Below are 21,804 nucleotides of genomic sequence, written 5' to 3' on the forward strand. Positions count from 1 at the left end.
CTTCAACATGTATAGTCTGTTAACAGTCCTCTTTTTGTTTTAGAATCCTCATCTAAACCCCATGGACCGAGTATTTAATAGCTATGATAGTTCTGATTAGGGAAGTACAGTATACGGGTGTGTCCTCTAATGTGTAAGCAGCTTTAGCTATTGTATATGAGGGAGTCCTCATGCCTGAATAAGACTGATAAGAAGAGTGCCATGCGTGGTCAAAGTCTAGACAGCTGTGCACCGTAAAAAAAGACAGCCTGATCGGAGCTCCCTGAATTGCAATATTTGCATAGTGTTTGTGATCAATAAAGTCTTGAACTTGATATGGAATGGTTTCTATAATTGAATGCGCTTGTCTCTTATAATGGCCCAGCCGTTCTTCTGATTTGCCACCATCATCCCCCTCTTCCTTACATTATGGCAATGCTCCTCACATGTGACATTAGGAGATGTTGCTGATCTGCTCATGACTCAATGAGCAGCACCACACTGTCACTTTATCTCGCCAGTGTAGTATCTTTCCAGGATGACATAACAGATCTCATGCCTGTATTGGTTAAAGTTACAGGTAGTTCTTTTACGTCAAGGTTTAGTATTTTTTTAAACTAGAGTAATTTATAATTATTTAGCCATTTCAGTAATAAACTGGTCAGAATACATGTATTTCAAGCCAATGTTTTTAGATGGTTCCCAGACAGCATCTATAGTAAACTTTTTTCCTCTCACAATGAGAAGTGTGCGTGCAATGTAGTTTTGGCTGCTGGTTTTAAGGGCTCCTTCCAACTTACATTTTACAGTGTGTGTTTTTAGCCGTGGTGCAGTTAGATGCGTTCACTTGTGCAACAAGTATTTTGTAAAATGATCCAGAACGTGGCACAACGTCAAGATTTAAAGTGAAATGGCTGGATCCTGCTTGAATAAAAGTAAGGTCAGTGTGCTATAAGTAGATTACATTGCCTTTCATTTGTTGCGTAACCTGCAAGGTGATTGAGAAATGAGGTGAACTGGATGGGTATAGAATGAGTTTTATTGAAGATGTAGTTCATCAACAGCTGGGATTTGGAAGGTGGCCCATCCCTGTGCTAAAGGCTATTAGTGTACTTCCCAGAGATGCTCCGCAGAGAAGGCCTGCTCTGTATCATCGAACAGCAAACATGTTGAAAGTTCTGTTCCAGTTTTTGATGTATGGTGGCGGAGCAGTGTTGTATCTGGAATTCTTAACTCATCCCTTGTACTAATCATTTTCAGTTTCCAATTACAAGTTGAATTTTTGGCTGGATCCGGAGTATACATCATTGTGCTGGGGTGTGTTTGTTTTTCTTTAGGACAATAATTTCCAGTCTTTCATGTCTAATATTTATTCATTAAATTGACAGTGGTATTTTTTCAGCCCAAGTATTACTGTAATTGACTTCCTTAATCAAAATGAATCCCTTTTAAATGTATTTTTTGTTTCCTCAGCTGTCTGTGTTCTGGTAGTATATATTTGCATTTCTAGCACATTTCCAAAGAGTGCTAAGCCTAAAATACAAGTGAGGTCAGATGAAACCACTTCTGATGACATTGAAATGTGTGAACAATCTCCACAGAACTGTAACATATTTCCATTTGCTATGAAGAGCGGTGCCTCTGATGTAACAAGCGCATAGTGAATTGATGATTTGGATATGGTCTCTGTCCACACTATGGCTCCATTGATTGGGTATCAGTGATAGGTGCATGTCTTGTAGCACAAAACTGCTTGGAAGGATCATGGACTGCTACTAATACTCACCCTTTCCTTATGATGTCATGTGCCCGGGTGGGAGTGGCTGGTACAGAGAGCTAGTAATCCTCATCATAGACCTTTTATCTCGCCGAACAGATATTGTGGCCATACACTGTGAGATCTGTGTATAGCCACACAATATCCTCTTTTCTCACCTGGGGAGGGGAGACTGCTCCGCTACTATCTTCTGAAGGAACAGGAGAAATGTTGATCTCTCAGCTGGGTCAGCAAACACTGCCCATTGTGACAGACTTGCAGGTCACCTCATTGGATCTGTTGGATATGGTAATTGATTCTGCATGTCCGCCAAACCGATCGGTCGCAGATACACACTAATCCTTGCATAGTATAAAGCAAAGTCCCTTAACCCCTTCCCGCCGCAGCCTGTTTTTGCCTTCCTGACAGAGCCCTTTTTTTCAAATCTGACAGGTATCACTTAAGTGGGGATAACTTTTTTTTGCTTTTACTTATCCCAGTGATTTTGAGATTGTTTTCTCGTGACACATTGTACTTCAAGTTAGTGGTAAATTTGGGTCGATACAGTCTGTGTTTTTTTGTGAAAAATACCAAAATGTCGTAAAAAAATGGAAAATTAAGCAATTTTCAAAATGTTAAATTTTATGCTTGTGAGACAAATAATCATACCACTCAAAATAGTTAATAACTAACATAGACCATATGTCTACTTTATGTTTCCATCATTATTTCAACATCCTTTTAATTTTTTTGGACACTAGGAGGCTTAAAATATGAATAGCAAATTCTCAAATTTTCAAGAAAATTTCAAACACTGATTTTTTTTAGGGACCAGTTCAGTTCTGATGTGACTTTGAGGGACTTGTATGTGAGACACCCCCATAAATGATGCCATTTCAAAAACTGCACCCCTCACAGTATTCAAAACAGCATTTTGGAAGTTTGTTAACCCTTTAGGTGTTTCACAGGAATTAAAACAAAGTGTAGGTGAAATTTCAAAATTTCATTTTTTTTGCAGATTTTCAATTTTAATACATTTTTCTAAGGAACACAGTACATTTTACTAGAGAAATGTGACTAAAAATTGATTCCCCGAATTCTTTTGTTTTCATAAATATCCTATATGTGGCCCTAGTGTGCACGTTGACCAAACCACAGGCTTCATAATAGAAGGAGCACCTACTTGATTTTGGAGCCTCCTTTTTATGAGATTATTTTTTAGGCACCATGTAGGTTTCTAGGCACCATAAGATGCTAAAAGTTAGGAACCCCCCCACAAGTGACCCCATTTTGCAAACTACACCCCTCAGGGAATTCATCTAGGGGTATAATGTACATTTCAAACCCCCCGGGGTTTCACCAATTGTGGTACAACTGGGCAGTGAAAATGAAAAATTAAATTTTTTACACAAAAATGCAGTTCTGGCTCAAAATTTTTCATTTTCACAAGGAATGAAGGAGACAAAGCACCCCAAAATCTGTGCCCCAATTTCTCCCGAGTACGGCAATGCCTCACATGTGACCAAAAAATACCATTTGGGTGCATGGCAGGACTCAGAAGGGAAGGAGTGATTTTTGTATTTTGCAGCTCAGATTCTGGTGGAATTTTGGTGGGTGCTATGTCGCATTAGCAAGACCCCCAAAGCACCAATACAGTGGAAGCCCCCCACAAGTGACCCCATTTTACAAACTACACCCCTCAGGGAATTCATCTAGGGGTATAGTGTACATTTCAAACCCCCAGGGGTTTCACCAATTTTGATACAACTGGGCTGTGCAAATGAAAAATTACATTTTTTTACACAAAAATGCAGTTCTGGCTCAAAATTTTTCATTTTCACAAGGAATGAAGGAGACAAAGCACCCCAAAATCTGTGCCCCAATTTCTCCCGAGTATGGCAATGCCTCACGTGACCAAAAAATACCATTTGGGTGCATGGCAGGACTCAGAAGGGAAGGAGTGATTTTTGTATTTTGCAGCTCAGATTCTGGTGGAATTTTGGTGGGTGCTATGTCGCATTAGCAAGACCCCCGAAGCACCAATACAGTGGAAGCCCCCCACAAGTGACCCCATTTTGCAAACTACACCCCTCAGGGAATTCATCTAGGGGTATAATGTACATTTCAAACCCCCCGGGGTTCACCAATTGTGGTACAACTGGGCAGTAAAAATGAAAAATTAAATATTTTACACAAAAATGCAGTTCTGGCTCAAAATGTTTCATTTTCACAAGGAATGAAGGAGACAAAGCACCCCAAAATCTGTGCCCCAATTTCTCCCGAGTACGGCAATGCTTCATGTGTGACCAAAAAATGGCAGGACTCAGAAGGGAAGGAGTGATATTTGGATTTTGCAGCACAGATTCTGGTGGAATGTTGGTGGGTGCTATGTCGCATTAGCAAGACCCCCAAAGCACCAATACAGTGGAACCCCCCCACAAGTGACCCCATTTTGCAAACTACACCCCTCAGGGAATTCATCTAGGGGTATAGTGTACATTTCAAACCCCCAGGGGTTTCACCAATTTTGATACAACTGGGCTGTGCAAATGAAAAATTAAATTTTTTTTTACACAAAAATGCAGTTCTGGCTCAAAATTTTTCATTTTCATAAGGTATGAAGGAGAAAAAGCACCCCAAAATCTGTGCCCCTATTTCTCCCGAGTACGGCAATGCCTCACATGTGACCAAAAAATACCAGTTGGGTGCATGGCAGGACTCAGAAGGGAAGGAGTGATTTTTGGATTTTGCGGCTCAGATTCTGGTGGAATGAATAGTGGGTGCTATGTGGCATTAGCAAGACCCCCGAAGCACGGTGAAATGATGAACCTAATAATCCATAGATGTGTGGTATATTTTAAAACACTCCTTTATACATAGGCTGGGTTTGTTGGGGCAAGTGTCACACTGGAAAATAGTTTGCTTTCTTATTCCCTTTTTATAGCAAACTTTGCACCTTTTTTGTGTCCTGCCCTTTTTTCCAGTGGAGGGGATTTCATCAGGAAAATGCTGCCCTGGTACAATACGGGGGCCAGTACTAGAAGTACTGGGGCCCTCTGCCTGCTGGTTCCCAAATATTAGGCCCTTTATGACTTCCTCTTGAAAGTGCATAAATGTCCCCCTCTGGCTGGTAGAACGGAATAGCACGTAAGCGTTATACAGTGCCATCTGGATGATATACACGGCCAGCTTCTTGTACCAGATTTTTGTTTTCCGCAGGGCACTGTACGGCTTCAGTACCTGATCTGAAAGATCCACTCCGCCCATGTACTTATTGTAATCCAGGATACAATTAGGTTTTGAGGTGTGGGTACTGGTACCTCGTACAGGGACGGAGGTGGTACTGTCTCCGTGAATTGTTGTCAGTATAAGGACATCCCTCTTGTCCTTATATTTGACCAACAACATATTTTCGGTGGATTGTGCCCTGCTTTCACCCCTTCTCATTACTTGGGCAATGTGCGTTTTTGGGAGGCCTCTTTGGTTCTTGCGCACAGTACCGCAAGCTGCTGTACCTCTTGAACCAAGGGCCTTAAACAGGGGGATGCTAGTGTAAAAGTTATCCACATAGAGGTGATAACCTTTATCCAGGAAGGGGTGCACTAAATCCCAGACAATTTTTCCACTAACACCTACGAGGGAGGGGGGGCATTCTGGCGGTTCAATTCTTGAATCCTTCCCTTCATATACCCTAAACCTGTGGGTGTACCCTGAGGTGCTTTCACACAGCTTATACATTTTTATGCCATACCTTGCCCTCTTATTGGGAAGGTACTGGCGGAATTTAACCCTTCCTTTAAAATGTATAAGGGACTCGTCTATGCAAATGAATTTATCTGGGATGTACATCTCTGCAAATTTGGCACTGAAATGATCAATGACCGGCCTGACTTTGAATAGCCGGTCAAAGGTGGGATCATCTCTGGGTGGGCACTGTGCATTATCGTTGTAATGCAAAAATTTAAGGATTAACTCAAAACGAGTCCGGGTCATGGCCATACGGTAAAGTGGGGTGCTGTACAGAACATCTGTACTCCAATATTGCCTAATTTCTGGCTTTTTTACTATGCCCATATGAAACACCAGACCCCAAAACGTCATCATCTCTACTGCATCTACAGGGGTCCACCTAGCAAATGATGACGTGGGGTTTTGAGCAATAAACTGCTGGGCATATAAATTAGTTTGGTCCACCATTAAATTTATAAAATCATCAGAGAAAAATAATTTGAAAAAGTCAATTTCTCTGAGACCTGTGGAATCAAATTGGATTCCTGGGATGGCCAAAAACTCAGGAACCTGGGGCTCAAAATTGTCTGGTGGTGGGGTCCATACGAGATCAATTATTGGGGGGGGGTCTCAGCTGCTCTACGGGGGCGTCTTTGAGGGGGTCCCTCATCACTAGAGGAGGAAGAGGAGCTTAAGATCCTTCAAATTCCCCGCTTGCATCACTGGCTGTGTCAGAGTCAGAGGCAAGCATGGCATATGCCTCCTCCGCTGAATACATTCTTCTGGATGACTGGGATGACATTTGGGATGCCATTTTTATTTTTGTGTTTCTGGTAGTGAAATGTTTCAACACGTGTATAGTGTAGGGGGGGTACAAACTTTATTTCAACCCGGGGGGGTATGTAGTGTGTAGTGTGTATGTAGTGCAGAAAAAAAAAATACTTTATACAGGAATTTGATCCCAATAAAAAAAAAAAAAAATTGAAGGGGTTAAAAAAAAAAAAAAAAAAGGTCCTGCGCCAAAAATTGAGCACAGATGTTGGTCAGTAACGTCCGTCACTGAACAGCGCTCAAAGGCAACAGGAATTTGATCCAAAAAAAAAAATAGATCAACCCTGTGCCGAAAAAGCTGATTAGTGATGTACGTCACTGATCAGCGCACAGTGGCCACAGGACACCCACAAAATCACAGTGTGTGTAAAAAAAAAAATTAAAAAAAGACCCCACAGCACCCTCAAAAAAAAAAAAAAAAAGGTGATCACTGATTACCAGTGAGGGGCAGCAGGTGCACAACCTTTGGTGCAACTGACAGTGCAACTGGCAGCAACTGACAGGTATATATAAAAAAAAAAACCCTGCACCCCCAAAAAGTTGCTGATCAGCACAGATATACTGATCAGCACAAAAGGGGGGGCAGCAGACACAAAATATAGCACTCTCTATCACTCTGTCACTATCTCTCTCTATCTCTCTATCTCTCACTATCTATCACTCTATGACACTGCAGCAGCAGCACTGACAGGTATATATATAAAAGAAAAACTCTGCACCCCCAAAAAGTTGCTGATCAGTTAATTTATACTGATCAGCACAAAAGGGGGGGCAGCAGTCAGTTGCACACTCAGCACAGCTGTATATATATAAAAAAAAAACCCAGCACCCCCAAAAAGTTGCTGATCAGCACAGATATACTGATCAGCACAACAGGGGGGGGGCAGCAGACACAAAATATAGCACTCTCTGTCACTATCTCTCTCTATCTCTCTCTATCTCTCTCTATCTCTCTATCTATAACTCTATCACACTGCAGCAGCACAACACAGGAAGTCACAAGAAGTCACAAGATCCAGGAAGCATCCAGCACGCTACAAGCAGTGATCAGGTAAGTATTTGCAAGGATCAGGTCAGTATATCACGGCAGATAGGCACGGTGACCGCACTGCACGCAATTCCAGACCGGAATGGCGTCTGCAGTGCAGTCACCGTTAGTTTAAATCACCCTCCATGGCTGTGATTGGTCCGTCGGTCCGACGAACCAATCACGGCCTTTGGGGGCGGGTGGGGTGAGGTGGGGTAACACCAGTGTCACCCTTACACCCCGTGGTGATTGGTGCTGTACTTTACAGCACCAATCACCACCGATCCCTGTGTCACCGGCGAACGTTATTCGCCGGTACACAGAAAACGCTGTAATTGGCTGTTCACATTTGAACAGCCAATCACAGCGATCGCCGACGGGGGGGAGGCATCGCCGCCCCCCCTGGACATGCTGGGACATGTCTGCTGTCAGGGACAGCAGACATCTCCAAACTGTCACCGCGTCTATAGACGCGGTGACAGTTAAATGGCATGACGTACATTTATGCCATGCGTCGGGAAGTACATCCCGGCCATGACGTAAATGTACGTCAAATGTCGGGAAGGGGTTAAGCACGTCTGTTTTCGAGATTATCGCGTTCAAAGAGAGACAGACAGAGGGGCGCATTTTTGGTTTTCACTATTGGGTAGTGCAGTTCTCCCGGAATGGTTACCTATATTCACCATCACCCTATCTGATATGTCAGCCAAGCTAAATAATTTTATCATAATCAACCATTCAGTATGCACTTTGCAAATGGAGTGAGAAACATCACAGCAAGCAGTGCTACTGAGAGGCTGGGCGGGGTGTGGTCACGCCCCCTTAACGAAAAAAATAGAGTTTTAAAAAGTTTTGGAGCAGGGGGAGCCGGGGAACATCTTGGACTCAGCAGACTCTGCAGTACAGCACACTCCAGCATGTGCTGTGCTGCTGCTGCACGGGAGGGAGGGGGGCCAGGTGTACTCCATAGTGTAAAAAAAAAGTTTAGCTCACTGCAGTTATATTGTAACAATACTTAAGTAAGGAACTCATTCTTTCTGAATTATTACATTTTTACAGTTACTTAGTTATATGTACATCAGCTGCTTTGCCATGAACTGCACCTAGACATAAATTTATCTTTATTCTTTAATAGGACACTACCTTTAGTATAAGTTCATGTGTGCTTGCAGTATAGAGTTTGTTTTTTGTACAGTAGATAACAATGTTCATTGTTTGCAGAAGTCTTGTTGAATTGTTGGACACATGTAACTGATGCCCCTTTCCCACTGCAGCTAAAAAACGGTAAATTGCCGATTTTCAGCGCAATTTACCATTTTAAGGCTGCAGTGGGAAAGTGCCAGAGTTGAAATACCGTTTAAAGCTAAATGGTATTTCAACCCGTTTTTAAAGCAGAGTCCTACACGTTAAAATAATGTTTAAGAGGCAGTGGGAATGCCTCTTAAACGTTATTTAGCCTCCAGGCAGTCCCAGTGCCTGATGAGACCTAGTAGTTCTCACTTTTTGCATGTGTAATGAGTGCACGTGCATAATAAAGAGCTGCTCATTACATATGCGCATATGTAATGAGAGGCTCATTAGTATGCACGTGCACTCATTACACATGCATAAAGTGAGAACTACTAGTTCTCATCAGGCACTGGGACTGCCTGTACCCTGCATGGACCCTGCATGGACCCCCGCTGCCTCCCCACTGCCCTGCATCCCTGTGCAGGTAAGTACAAGGGGAGGGGAGGTGGGGGCACAGGGCAGGTACGGGGGTTAGGCACTCTTTACACTTGGGGGGGCGGGGGGGGATTAGGCACTCTTTACACTGGGGGGGGGGGGGGTTAGGCACTCTACATTTTACACGGTTCACTGCAATGGGAATGGTACTTAAATGGTATTTAAAACGGTAATCTGCTGCAGTGGGAATGCTAATACTGTTTTAAATACCATTTAAGATTACCAGTACTTTAAACTGGTCTGCAGTGGGAAAGCAGCATGAGCTACAATTTGCTCTGGTTGCTGTATTTCAAAACAATACCTAGCTGGCTTTTTCATTTTTTTTCTGCATATTGTAGCCCGTGGTAGGAGATCTGCTACCATTGGACATCCTATTGTCTCCGCTCCATTCCACGCTATATACTGCATGTAGTGCCCCCTGGCCAGGCCTGCATTTGCCTGTGGGGATGGAGATCTATGTTCTGCATCTCATTCTAGCACCTACAATTGTATCTAAATAACATTACAAGAAATAGAGATGTTTTTTTTTATTTGATAGATATTAGTAAACACCCCTTAACCTTCAAATGCTGATTATGGTCAAGGGGTAATCATTATACACTGTATTATTAGATACATGTGCCCCACTCCCCCCCCAATTCTTGTATGCAGCAAAGGGTTAAAAGATGATGTGTATAACACCTTCCTCCAGTCTCCTGCAAGTGCCTTGTGTGACAACAGTGCTTGACCCCTTCGCTGTGCAGGGCTGTCAGTCACGTATACAGCAGCTTTATGCAGAGAGCCAGCTGTAAAGTCGTCTTCTTCTCCTCAGTAACAGCCCCCGAACTAGCACCTGCTTACACTGCTCCGCAGTGGCAGGGAGCAGTAATAGTCCTTTATTCCAGAAACTGTTCAACTGCACTGATTTGGCGGGCAGGGAGGTTTCCAGGTACTCTGATGGCTATCGGTGCAGTCTCCATCGATTGTTGTATCGATGGCAAAACTGAATCCAGCCATTGATAGTAACAAACTATGTGATTAATTCACCATCAATAGTTTTACCTATTCGATGGTCATCTATTTCCTTTGACTGACTGGCCAGTGGGCCAATCAGTATGTGGGGGTGGAGCTTCAGGATTGTCTCTGCACTATTTATTAATGGTTTAAAAAGTTATAGCAAGCATTTTTTCACCTCTTTAAAGTCTTTTCAATATTTTGCAGTACAAAAAAGTTTTTTTTTTTTTTTTTAATAATAGATTGTAAAAAGTTGGCATGCACACTTCTACGTCGTAACTGCAAGGTTATAAAATGCAACATGTACCGGTCTGACAACATTTAAAGCATTATTGAGCTTGTTAGAGAAATGTATGTTTTTATTGTCCAAATTATACTATTGAAACCCCTCCAAATTCATGAGCATACAATAAATAGGCATCACAGATGGTGTAATGGCTCTAACTCTGCAGAGTTTGTATATTCTTCCTGTGTTTGCGTGGGTTTACTCCGGGTACTCCGGTTTCCTCTCACAATTCAAAAATACACTGGTAGGCTAATTGCATCCCAACAAAATTTAACCCTTGAATGTATCTGTATGCATGTACATGTGGTAAGGAATATAGATTATAAGCTCCACTGGGACAGGGACTGATGTGAATGTTCAAATATTCTCTGTAAAGCGCTGCGGAATATGTCAATTTCATGTAGAAAATCTAAGTTTGTAAATGTAATTTGTAGCACAAAGGACACTACTCTTACCAAATTGCATTGTCTCATTTGTGAGATAGATAAATATATATATAGATATAGATATAGATATATATCTATATATATATATATATATATATATATCCAATTAGGCCCTGGTGCCTTCCCAATAGCATAGGAGCACACACATAAATGACGAAGCAGGCGGCACTCAGAGGATATCAAAAGTAAAACCTCAACAAGTTTATTTGCAGTGCGGCAACGTTTCGGGGCTGACCCCCTTTCTCAAGCCAAAAAACAACAACTTGCCGCCTGCTTCGTCATTTTTATATATATATATATATATATATATATATATATATATATATATATATATATATATATATATATATATATATATATATTTATTTTTTTCCATTCTGTTAATTTTTAATGCATTCAATCACACTTTTGCTTTCTACTCTTCTATATTTTGCACACACACACAAAAACATGGTCAGGATGGTGCAGAATCAGAAATGCAAACCTCTGTGGATCTAGAATATTTTATACAATCCAATGCCTTATGAATTTCCCCTGGAGTCTTCTTCAGGTTCATTGGCCGGGCACTTTAAGAATCTTTGTTCTTCCCATGATCCCAGCCACAGGCTGTGTCCAGAAATTATATTCATGTAAACCCACAGAACTCTTGTACTTATTTTTCTTCTAGAAATGGTAAGATATATTAAACTCCAGAGGCAGGAGAAAACAATATGGACTTTGATATTGTATGTTGTTCCCCCGCCTTTCTTGATAAGTTAGATGCATCTGTTTAACAGCTGAAAACACTAATTCCTTTCTGATTTCTTTACTCAAATAGGATATTGTGCCTGTAGACGCATCTTATGAAGTCAAGGAACTGTATGTCTCAGAAAACAAACTTCAGCTGGCTAAAACTGATGCCGACACATTGCCGACATTGGAAATAAATAAGGTGAGTGTTAAATCTAGTGATACCGTAGTGTAATTTGCTCATAAAACACCTCATTCACCTCAACATATATACTAGAGGTGAATGAGTTTACTAGTTTTATAGCAACCTGTATTGTTCACAGAATAGATTACTGAATGTTCAAACTGTACTCTACAGAAATTTTTCCCTTTCCCCATTGGTTAACGACATACCTGAAACACTGACTTTCTAGCAGAGATCCGACTAGAAGTTTGAGTAGAACATACATATAATCTGTTAGAATCCTGTTACATCTCATCCGTGCAATATCGATCCTATATAAAAAAGGCTAACACTGCTCCTCACCTCAATCAGGGAATTCTAATGGCTTTGCATGCCATTAGAGTGTTGCACCATTTGGTCAAGCACAGCCACCAATGCTGCTATTACTCTTTTATTGTTACGTCACCATGACAGGCTGGGAACTAGTATTAACATAGTACACATGTGAGGTTAGAGTGAGGTTTGTTAGATGATGTCTAAAGTTGGCCATACAGCTAAAGATTTATTGTCCGATCTGACTGGTTGAAACAAAAATCTGGTAATATCTGAATGACCATTTTTTTTTTGTCAGTTTTCCAGCATTTCGAGAAATGCTCAACTGTCATTTGTTCTCATCCGTAACCAGGTTTTTGTTCCAACCAGCCAGGTCGCACAATAAATCTATGGGTATGTGGCCAGCTTTAGGCTTGGCCATATACCGAAATCAATTTTATATTTTTCTAGACCAAATTATCCCATGAAACCGAAGGTTGAAGGATTAAGGGTTTTATTTATCAAGATTTAATTTGCCTGTGTAGTCATGCGGAAAGCTTGGCTTTGTCAAGTTCTGCACCAGCACTTCTGTGTTTTCTTATTGAGCTTGTACAATTCCTATAAATTCTGAATTCTTGGTTATTTTATTTTCATTAGTAAATTCTAAAATCTTTAAACTTCTCTATATATGTGCATGTAAAAATCTGTTCAATATGCCCATGTATACTTTAATTGTATTTGAAATGTATTTCAGTCACCATTAATAAATAGTCACAAATGAATATATTTCAAAGAAAAGATAATTATTGCTTAGAATAAGGGTAGAGAAGATGGTCTCCAATGGGCAGTATTCAATGCGGCTGATTCGCCATGTTCTACGGCGAATGTGTGCTATTTTCATGAATCTTTTTACCGAAAAAGTGAATAACCCTATTCAACGTGAAATATTCGCAGACAGCGAACAGTGAATGGCGGACAATTCACCGTCTGATAGTCTCCGCAATTTCACTGTGGTTTTTCAATGTGATTCACCGTGAGTGTATTCAATGATCAGATGGCAAATTTGTAAGAGATTTTCGCCGTGTGTCACCGTGTAGCAATCGCCATCTTTTTATAGTGAACTGGAATGTGAGCTTTTTGAAAAAAAATTTTGGTGTAAAAAAAATCAGGAATTTTATTATGTGAAGGGGCATGCTATTTTTATTCATGTGCTGTACATGAATATATATTTAATTAAAACATTTTTTTTTTACACATAACAGTCAGCAGGGGACCGAAAGCCGCTCATTAGATATTCATATATTCACTGCTCCCGATCATTACATATGCACGATTGGGAGCAGTGCAAGCGGCTCCCTACCTGCGTGCCCTGCTAGCCCTCCTCCCCCCACATACATTCCACCGTCCGCCGCATGGGTTAAGAACTGCCGTCAGGGGCAGCGAGCCCCTGCGGCATTGAATACTGTGACAGCGAGGGCTGGCAGCGAAGGCTCCAGCCCTCCGGAACACGGCGACTGTGCAGCGAATCCTAAACAGGATTCTCTGCACATGCCAAGTATTCACATTGAATACTGCCCAATGTCTAGATTGACCGCGCTTAATCAAAAGCTTCAAGTTAGACACCTAAAGATAGTCGAGGTTCACTGTTATGGAAGTTATGAGAATATGGTCCCAATCTTTAATGGAAGGATCTCCATGCAATACAAGTGGATATTAGTAATAAATGATCTGAAACCGCTAGAGGGTCTCATATGTAACAAACTAGGTCAAGCTATGTTAGGACAAAAGGCTTGTTCCAGAGATACATTTGCATAATTATTAGTGGCATTAATCCAATTTAAAGCATAGCAATAGTTGGTGGCCAAAACATAGCTACTGTACATATACAAGGTAAGTCCTCCCAAAGTGGTATTTTGACTTAATTTAAACATGGAAATGTGAGGTTTCTTCCCTCTCCCTCCATATAAATGCACTAATAAAGGGATTTAAAGTCCACAAATCTGATTCTTTTAATAGAAAACTGAGCATTTGGATGGAATTCAGTAGTCATCTGTGGATTTGCAAAGTATAATAGGAGATAATCTGCATATGCTGACTTTAACACATGCTGACCAATTTGTATACCCTGCTATAGGTCATAGGAATGGAAAAGTCTAATCAAGGGATTTATTGCTAAATCAAAGAACAAAGGGGATAATGGGCAGCCTCTGGTGCCTCAGTGCAAAGTAATACATGGTGCATTGATGCCATTAACGGTCAGGAAAGCTGAGGGGAAAATTTGGGAAAAATGTAATGAAACTCCCCCCCCCTAACCAAAAGCGATTGGCCTCCAGGAGTGGAGGAGGATGTCTGCTGCCACTTGGCGTATGTTATGTACTGAAGAACGACCAAATACAAAACCAGTTTGAGAGGGATGAAGGAGTTTAGGTGTCACTGCTTGTAAACGTTGTGCTAGAATAGCAGTCGGCCAGCAACATTTTAATCAGCAGAAGCTGCTTGTGCATGCTATTTGCATAGTTTTGAAAATAAGAGGCATAAAAACTTAAATAATCACAATCCATTATGGTCAATGCTACTGAGTCCCACAGAGCTAATCCGCAGTGCATGTAGCATGTATGTGGACACATCTGTTTATCTACAGTCTCAGGGCTATATCTTTCAGGGAATCCCTTAGGTTAAGTAGAAAAATTACTGTTGAAGGAATGATGCTGCTGGAAGAAGGCTGACTTTTTGCTTTATCTGAGCAAAGTACAATGTAGGTACTGCTCAGAGTTACTGTATGGTGAGTACACTCTGGTAGCAGGTACTACAATATAACTCCCTGTCTTTCTGTGATTCCCAACTCTCAGGTAGTGCAGTCTGACACCCCCCTTACTGGGGTTGGGATCATTTGGTCTATTGCATTATGGTAGAAAGTCATTAGGTCGACATGCTAAAAGGTCGACATGATTCTAGGTCGACATGGGAAAAGATCGACATGATTCTAGGTCGAAAGGTCATTAGTTCGACAGGTCATTAGGTCGACAAGGTCATTAGTTCGACATTGTCTATGTCGACATTCACAAGGTCGACATGGGGTTTTTCACTGTTTTTTTTTACCTGAATGTCAACACAGTCGACATGGACACAGTTTAAAGTGCACTGCATCCCCTCGCATCGCTCGCTGCACTCGCTATGCGTCGGGCACGGTGCCTCGCTACGCTCGGCACACTATTTTATTCTCCCACCACGCCCTAGTGGATGGTAGGGCATGAAATACCGCCTGTCGGCACATGTTGGCTCAAAAAACAGTGAAAAACTCCATGTCGACCTTGTGAATGTCGACATAGACAATGTCGAACTAATGACCTTGTCGAACTAATGACCTGTCGAACTAATGACCTTTCGAACTAGAATCATGTCGACCTTTTCCCATGTCGACCTAGAGTCATGTCGACCTTTTAGCATGTCGACCTAATGGATTCGACCTAATGACTTTCTACCATAATGCAGTAGACCAAATGACCGCATCCCCCTTACTGACGCTCTCCTCTCACACCTCATTCTGTTCATCACTTCTCTCCCTTTACCTGTACGGGAGATAGAGCGACTGTCTAGTCAGTTACCTCAGACCCACTGTCACCCTCTTGCCTCAGTGCTATTTATATTTCTCTTCAGTTGCCAGGAAACCGCCAGATCACCCCACAGCTTTTGTAACCTAACCGCATAATGGGCATTCCAACATAAATAAAGTACTTTTCCTGGTTCCTATAAATTGTTATTACTGAATTAACAATAAATTACATCACTACATTTATATTTATTATATGCAACACCTAAAATAAGTTTATTTTGCATGTAACAAAGAAAGTCGCTGCCATTCAGTATACACCTTCCTCTGCTGCATATTAATTAATTTCAAGAACTTCTATAAACATTTAGTATTCATATGTCTCGGTCTCCCTTATTTCATACTGGTATTGTACAAACATGGCTCATACATTAATAAACTCATAAAATTATACACCTTTATGTACATATATGTATTGTAACTAGAGCATACTTTCCTGTAGAACTAGTAGAAAGCCAAACTGATTACTTTGCCAGGGGCTCAAAATCCTTTTTAACTTTCTTCATCAAATTGGGTTGTTTCCAGTTCCAGTGGTAAGGTATCCTAAATAATAAATGGGTAATGCTGCTGCTCCCCTTTTTGGTAGTAATCAAGTGTTTAGCGTGCCAGAGGCCATTATATGATGCACAACAGCACAATACAAGTATTGCTCCATTCGAGCACTCACCGCGCCAATGTTCCATCGCTTTGTAAGGCTACTAACGAGTTACATGATTAATGGAAACATGCATCCAATCGATGGGATTCATAGTCATTTTTTTGTTTATCACCCAATCCAAATGTTTGCAACCCAACCACTACACAAGATCCATATCTACTATATATAGGTAACTGGAAGAAGTATCAGGTATATTATTCTATTCTTGTGCAGGGTAAATACTGGCTAATTTTTACACTGCAACTTCGATTTCAATTTGAAAACACCCCTAATATGTTAAAGAGTCCTTCTCTTAAGCTTCCACACTACAGAATATGCCTAGAACCTTTTCATGTGGGTGCATGTACCACCAATCCTTGTTCCTCCTTGTTTCAGAATGGTAGTCCCTGTGTACAGTATGTTCCCTCATAATATGCTTCTGTGTAAGTTGGATTTTTATTTGCAGATGTCCATGTTTCTGGCTATGATGCAGCATCATATTGAATGATCACAGATTGCAAAATTCTGTACTTCCTGAGCAGATTAAAAACACATTGAAAAACACCTAAAAATGATTCACGTCTGCTTTTTATTCACCCCCACTGAGTCGTCATTCCAAAATAAAATAGAAAGACTTGAATGCCAGAGTACTAAAGTCTTCAATAGTCAAATGACCGAAGCCGGCACAGATAAATGGTGAAATGTATTGAAGCCAGGGCACAACAGAAAATTAACAGTTTTATAGCAATGTCTAACAGCTTATTTATTTACCATTTGCTTTCTTTCAGAGGTGTCTTGTGTCTTACCTATGCCAGGTCCTTCATGCTGTTATTTGTGTGCCCTTGCAGATGCTTAAGCAAGTTAGGACCAGATAGGAAAGCCTGTAACCCTTTGAGTGCCAAAGTTGCTGTGAGAGATGTGCAAAATGGACCTTATTCGGGTCTGTTCGCAACTGCCGCTCGTTCACATGGGGACCGATATTTTGTTATTGCGCATGCACATTTCTGCGCTGGATGCATGTGTACCCGGCAAAAAAAATCTGTTCACTGGGTGCACACACCCACTCTTGCGTGTGGAGGGGGGGGGCATCAGGCTGGCCCAATGGCATATGCGAACGCTCAGCATTTTATGGGCATTCTCATGCTAATTAGGGCATGACGTGGCCGATAGGGGCGGGCAGCTGCCCTCCCATTTCATCCCAAATGTGCATGCATATCCAAGGGTGCCTCACTCTTACATATGCGTGCACATGTGTGCACCTTCCACATCATTCGATGGTCGAATGATGATGGTGGTCCACTGCACGCTGCGAATGGATGTTTATGCAAAACATCTATTCACAGCCAGTGCACCTTGCGAATGGGTGGGCCGGGGTGCCTCCATTTGCTAGGCAGGTTTAGGTTGACTTGCATGGATTCATATATGCATCCAAGCGAATCAACCAGACTAATCCCCAATATCTGCTACAAATGGCAGCCTCGCTCACAGCGACTGTTCTTTTTTCGGCGCAATGTTTCACAAAACTTCAATTAAATGATTTCAGATCATTTGCTGGCAGTAACTAAAGTGATTCATATTCCTCTACTTTGACCCTGGCATTTTTATTGGATGTTTTGCACATCTCTCACAGCAACGTTGGCACTCAAAGGCGGGGGGTTAAACAGCGAGGATCGCAGAAAAACAGCGATCCTCGCTGTTTAACCCCCTCGCCGGCCGCTCGCCATGTTCAACATTCTGGGGGAATCCTCGCTGTCACAGGATGGCAAGGACTCACCCAAACAGCGAAACCCGCGGCTAATGCAGCGAACCCGCTGCATTTAGCCGCGGATTTCGCTGCTTCTGCAGACACATTCGTCGATACGGAGCGAGGGGGAATTGGCCAATTAGGGGGGCTGCGTTGAATACTGTGGGGTGAGCGGTGACAGCGACCAGACAGCCCTGCTTGCCCCCGGCATTGAATACAGGCCAAAGGGTTAAACTAGTCACAAGAGTGCAACATATGTTTCTGTCTTATGTTCTGTTCAGCCTTTTTAGTCTGTTTTTTTAGCTTACAGTTAGATAATGCGGGATAAAAGGAATATATATGAATATACCACTGTCTGTTCTTCCTATATTGCTTATCTTTCTCCTTGTTAATTTACATTTATTGTTTTGCAGGTTGATATGCAGTGGGTTCAAGTTTTGGCAGAAGGTTGGGCAACACCCCTTAATGGCTTTATGAGAGAGAGGGAGTACTTGCAATGCCTTCATTTTGACTGTTTGCTGGATGGTAAGTACAAGTATATCCTATTCTGTTATGGGCCCCATACATCAGCAATCACAATTTATGGATTTCCAGATACAAGGATTTTTTAGCCAGATAAATGGATTTTACAATCTATCTGACTTTGCCCACACATTACAGATTTATTTCAGTGATCGGCAGATTTTTCCATTTTAAGATTGCATCTTCATATCTGGAAATTGCCCAATCAATTGTCATTTCAGCTGTTCATAATGTAAATAGATGAAGACGAATTGGGAATGCCCACACATATAAAAAAGATCTGCAGATAATACCAGATTATTAAACATGTTTAAAAACCTGATTAAGCAATCGATTGGCGATTTTGATTGGGATTGCCAAAAGGGGGAGCCCACACATCTAAAATTAATTGTGGCAATCATCTCCATATCTGAAAATTGTCACAATTAATTGCTGATGTATGGGGCCCTTTACTCTTACCTGCACTCTAAGGTAGATGTATGAAGCAGTGAAAGAATGGAGAAGTAGAGACATTGTCCAGCTGCTATGTATACATTTTATAGAAAAGAAAATGTGTATGTGTGTGTGTACATGCATACATACAGATGGAGCGGGACTTATCTATCCAGGGGATGGCGACGCCAGCCGCCATCCCCTGCCCCGCGCCATCTGTATGCCGGAAGGGGACGCGCGTGCGTCCCCTTCCGACGGTGCTGCCGGCGGTCGCCCGGTGTCTACACCGGGTCCCCGCACCCCCCCTGAAGCCCCCCGCAACCCCCTGAAGCGGGAGGCGGACAGGATTGCGTCCGCCTCACCGCCCGGATACTGAGACGCGCGTGCGTGGGGGACGCACGCGCGTCTCAGTCATATGGAGCGCCGTGTTGCTGGTGGATCGCCAGCAACATGCTGCTGGTGATTCGCCAGCAACAATAAGACCCGCTCACATACATACATACATACATACATACATACTGTACTTGGACTTTTACAATTGGATATGCACCCATCTACAAAGTATAGCTTAACAATTGGCAACATTTGGAAACGGTGCATATTTTACGTGCATATGTAATACATTTGTCTAATATTCTGTGCTACTGTACATGTATAATCAATTAATATTTTTTTGTATGTGCAAAAATGTTAAATTCAGAATTGTCCATGTTGCAGGATGATTTGTTAAATAGTAAATGGAGAGTGGATTAGTACTTACAAGATGTAAGTTTTGTAGTTTGGAAACCGAAAATTTTGTAGAATACCTGTGTGCCATGGCCCTACTGTATGTTGAAAATTACACTTCTGCTCTTTTAAAACCGTGTAGAGGTGTGTTTGAGTGCAGGAGGTATGATCAGCGGTGTAGCTAGGTGCCATGGTGCCCGGAGCAAGGGCATATTTCGCGCCCCCCCCCCCCCCGGAAATGAATTGGGGGCGTGGCTAACATGTGTTGGCATGTTACATTTGAAATATATAAGACACTGTAGACGAATCTGCTGCGCTATATAAGACACTGTAACGGAATCTGCTGTGCTATATAAGACACTGATGGAATCTGCTGCGCTTTATAAGACGCTGTAACGGAATCTGCTGCGCTATATAAGAAACTGTAACGGAATCTGCTGCGCTATATAAGACACTAACGGAATCTGCTGCGCTATACAAGACACTGTAATGGATTCTGCGGCACTATATAAGACGCTGTAACGGAATCTGCTGCACTATATTAGGCGCTGTAACGGAATATGCTGCACTATATAAGACGCTGTAACGGAATCTGCTGCACTATATTAGACGCTGTAACGGAATCTGCTGCACTATATTAGACGCTGTAACGGAATATGCTGCACTATATAAGACGCTGTAACCGAATCTGCTGCGCTATATAAGACGCTGTAACGGAATCTGCTGCGCTATATAAGACACTGTAACGGAATCTGCTGCGCTGTATAAGACACTAACGGAATCTGCTGCGCTGAATAAGACACTGTAACGGAATCTGCTGCCCTATATAAGACGCTGTAACGGAATCTGCTGCGCTATATAAGACGCTGTAACGGAATCTGCTGCGCTATATAAGACACTAACGGAATCTGCTGCGCTATACAAGACACTGTAATGGATTCTGCGGCACTATATAAGACGCTGTAACGGAATCTGCTGCACTATATTAGACGCTGTAACGGAATATGCTGCACTATATAAGACGCTGTAACCGAATCTGCTGCGCTATATAAGACGCTGTAACGGAATCTGCTGCACTATATTAGACGCTGTAACGGAATATGCTGCACTATATAAGACGCTGTAACCGAATCTGCTGCGCTATATAAGACGCTGTAACGGAATCTGCTGCGCTATATAAGACACTGTAACGGAATCTGCTGCGCTGTATAAGACACTAACGGAATCTGCTGCGCTGAATAAGACACTGTAACGGAATCTGCTGCGCTATATAAGACGCTGTAACGGAATCTGCTGCGCTATATAAGACGCTGTAACGGAATCTGCTGCGCTATATAAGACGCTGTAACGGAATCTGCTGCGCTATATAAGACGCTGTAATGGAATCTGCTGCGCTATAGAAGACACTGTAAAGCATACTTGCCGACTTCTTAGCTGGGCTTTGCGGGAGAGAGGGGGCGTGGGAGCACTCAATTGTAATTTGGATAGCTCCGCCCATGGCCCCACCCCATTTACGGCATGTAAATGGGGCGGGGCCATGGGCGGAGCTATCCAAAGTACATTTCAGAGGGTACTTTTGAAGCTGCGTGGGGGTCTGTAGTGAGGGGGGCGGGGGTTTGAGAGACAGCATGAGCCTTATTAAAGTAAACAGCGTGAGCAGAGGGAGAGAGAAGCAGGAGGGAAGTGCCGAAGCAGCCAGCCGCTAGCTTACCATGTCATCTGCGGCGCTGCCGGGCTGCCCTCTCTCTGCTGCTCCGGAGTCCTGTTGTCTCCTCTGCTGCTCGCTCGTGCTGCTCCCGCGGCTGCCCCATGCTGTGCTGCTGCTGCGGATCCTCCTTGCTCCTTCGGTCCTCCTCCCGAATGTGCAGTGCTACTGCTGCTGGCCGGGAACCTGCACCGCCCCAATTCCCTCATCGATCGATCTGCCGCTACAGGGCTAGGAGGAGGGTCTCTCTCCAGTGTCTCCACCTAGCCCACCATGTCCGACCAGTGCTGCGCTATGATGGTGACCACATCCGGTCCCACAGAACCCCAGCCATCATTTAAGCAGCAGCAGCAATTCAGAGGCAGCCGCGGCCCGCAGGAGGAGGACATGATGTGACTGTCAGCCCGCCGCCCGGCCTCACCGCCCGTGACGCTTGGCGGCGGGGACCGGGC

The 21,804-nt window shown here is 42.7% G+C and overlaps 1 protein-coding gene across 1 annotated transcript in view; it reads left to right on the forward strand.

The window, feature by feature from the left end:
- PAPSS1 (3'-phosphoadenosine 5'-phosphosulfate synthase 1) overlaps positions 1-21,804 on the forward strand; it is a 106,817-nt gene that overhangs the window by 45,384 nt on the left and 39,629 nt on the right. The window contains exons 6-7 of the mRNA XM_083178600.1: positions 11,590-11,703; positions 18,381-18,492. Coding sequence (XP_083034726.1) covers positions 11,590-11,703; positions 18,381-18,492 — 226 coding nt within the window. The remainder of the gene's footprint in view (positions 1-11,589; positions 11,704-18,380; positions 18,493-21,804) is intronic.

This window comes from Crinia signifera, chromosome 1, assembly GCF_055691185.1.
Source record: "Crinia signifera chromosome 1, ASM5569118v1, whole genome shotgun sequence".
NCBI classification, from domain to species: Eukaryota; Metazoa; Chordata; class Amphibia; order Anura; family Myobatrachidae; genus Crinia; species Crinia signifera.